At 32.6% G+C, this 1,648-nt stretch overlaps 1 protein-coding gene across 1 annotated transcript in view; it reads right to left on the reverse strand.

Annotated features, from left to right (window-relative positions):
• Positions 1-1,628: 1,628 nt before the first annotated feature.
• Positions 1,629-1,648, reverse strand: part of LOC144956369 (uncharacterized) — a 3,759-nt gene continuing 3,739 nt past the window's right edge. The window contains exon 5 of the mRNA XM_078886866.1: positions 1,629-1,648. This exon is cut by the window's right edge and continues 574 nt beyond it. Within this exon, the coding sequence (XP_078742992.1) occupies positions 1,629-1,648 (20 nt within the window).

Here is a 1,648-nt window from a genome sequence, read left to right on the forward strand (position 1 = left end):
TTGGTGGTATGCTCTTGATAATTATAATTCTAGAACTTTTTACTATCCCATTTTCTTCCTTTTTAATGGTGCTGATATAACCTTAATGTGTTGCAAGCGCCGTAAAACCCTTAACAACAACAAACATATCCCCCTATAGCTGTTTTCTAACATGCTTTCTGTCTTTCTCTTGGAATGAGATTACTTGGTTGTGTCCTGGCCCTGGTCGGATACCCTGACTGGGAGGGGAACAGTCAAATGTATAGTTAATTTTGGGAGATTATATTTATATGTAAAATCATCTCTCCGTTATGCACTGTATTATGTTAGATATGTTTACATATTCTATATGATTTGTAAATATTTGAGTGTATTCCTCCTATAGGGGACATGTGCTTGTGTCTGGATGAGACTTTAAGGTGCTCTAAAACTAAGCACTTTGATAGTGTACTCTTGGAATCTACAATGTTCCCCATTGGAACCAGTTCCCCTTTTGTCTTCCCTTTTCTTGGGTGCTTTAATTGTAATTCTAGAAGCTTTTACTATCCCATTTTCTTCCTTTTTACTGGCGCTGATATGACCTAGATGTGTTGCAAGCGCCGTAAGATCCTTAAAAAAACATAAAAACAAACATACCCTGGCTGAGGGAAACAGTCAAATATATATATTATATATATATATATATATATATATATATATATATATATATATATATATATATATATATATATATATATATATATATATATATATAATTAAATTTTGGAGACGATATTTTTTCCCTTGTAAATCATCTCTCTGTTATGTATTGTATTTTTTTTTCTTTTACATACAAATGATTTATAAACATGTGAGTGTCTTCCTCTAATGTGAGACCTGTGCTTGTGTTGGGATGAGACTTTAATGTGATCTCAAACTAAGTACTCTTGGAATCTTCACCTGTTTCCTATATAAACCAATTCCCCTTTGTCTTGCTTGTACTTGGGTGTTTTAATTGTAATTTCATAACTTTTCACTATCCTGTTTTCATCCTTTTTACTGGCGCTGATATGACCTAAATGTGATGCAAGCGCCGTAAAACCGTTTTTAAAAAAATTCAAATTTTAAAAAAATAAAAAAGCTTCACCACTTCTGGCGGGTTGTTATTTTTAATTCTAAAAAAACGTAATTTTAAAGGGAGGTCGGGATGGGGAAGAAAAATGTAATGTCAAAAAGACTGGTTCCTATCTCAATGAAAGTGTAAAACCACTCTTCAGGAGGACTGAATACACACCTTGTGGAATTCATCTTCTGGTTACAGAGTGATGGCATCTTATTTTCTAGTCTAAATATATCTGGCATCGCGGAAAATTGCCATTTGAAATCCCAAATTTTGCCAAATTTTGCCACAAAAAAATGACAATTTTGCCACAAAAAATAGAAAAATTTGCCACATTTTGCCGTAAAAATTGCCAAATTTTGCAAATTTTGTTAACTAATCGGATAACTTTTTTTCGTTCCCGGGGACCCCAAATACTACAATGATCTGAAGATGCACACAAAAGTCACTCAGGTGCAGATCAGAATGAAAAATGATTTAAAACATCAATCTTAATCTTATATCAAAACAAAAGTACGAAAAACCTGCAAAGAGAGGTATCAAAATTTAATTAAACAAGATATTCATAGG

This window comes from Berghia stephanieae, chromosome 11 (genome assembly GCF_034508935.2).
Source record: "Berghia stephanieae isolate SIO BIC M18660-M18661 chromosome 11, UCSD_Bste_1.3, whole genome shotgun sequence".
Taxonomy (NCBI): Eukaryota; Metazoa; Mollusca; class Gastropoda; order Nudibranchia; family Aeolidiidae; genus Berghia; species Berghia stephanieae.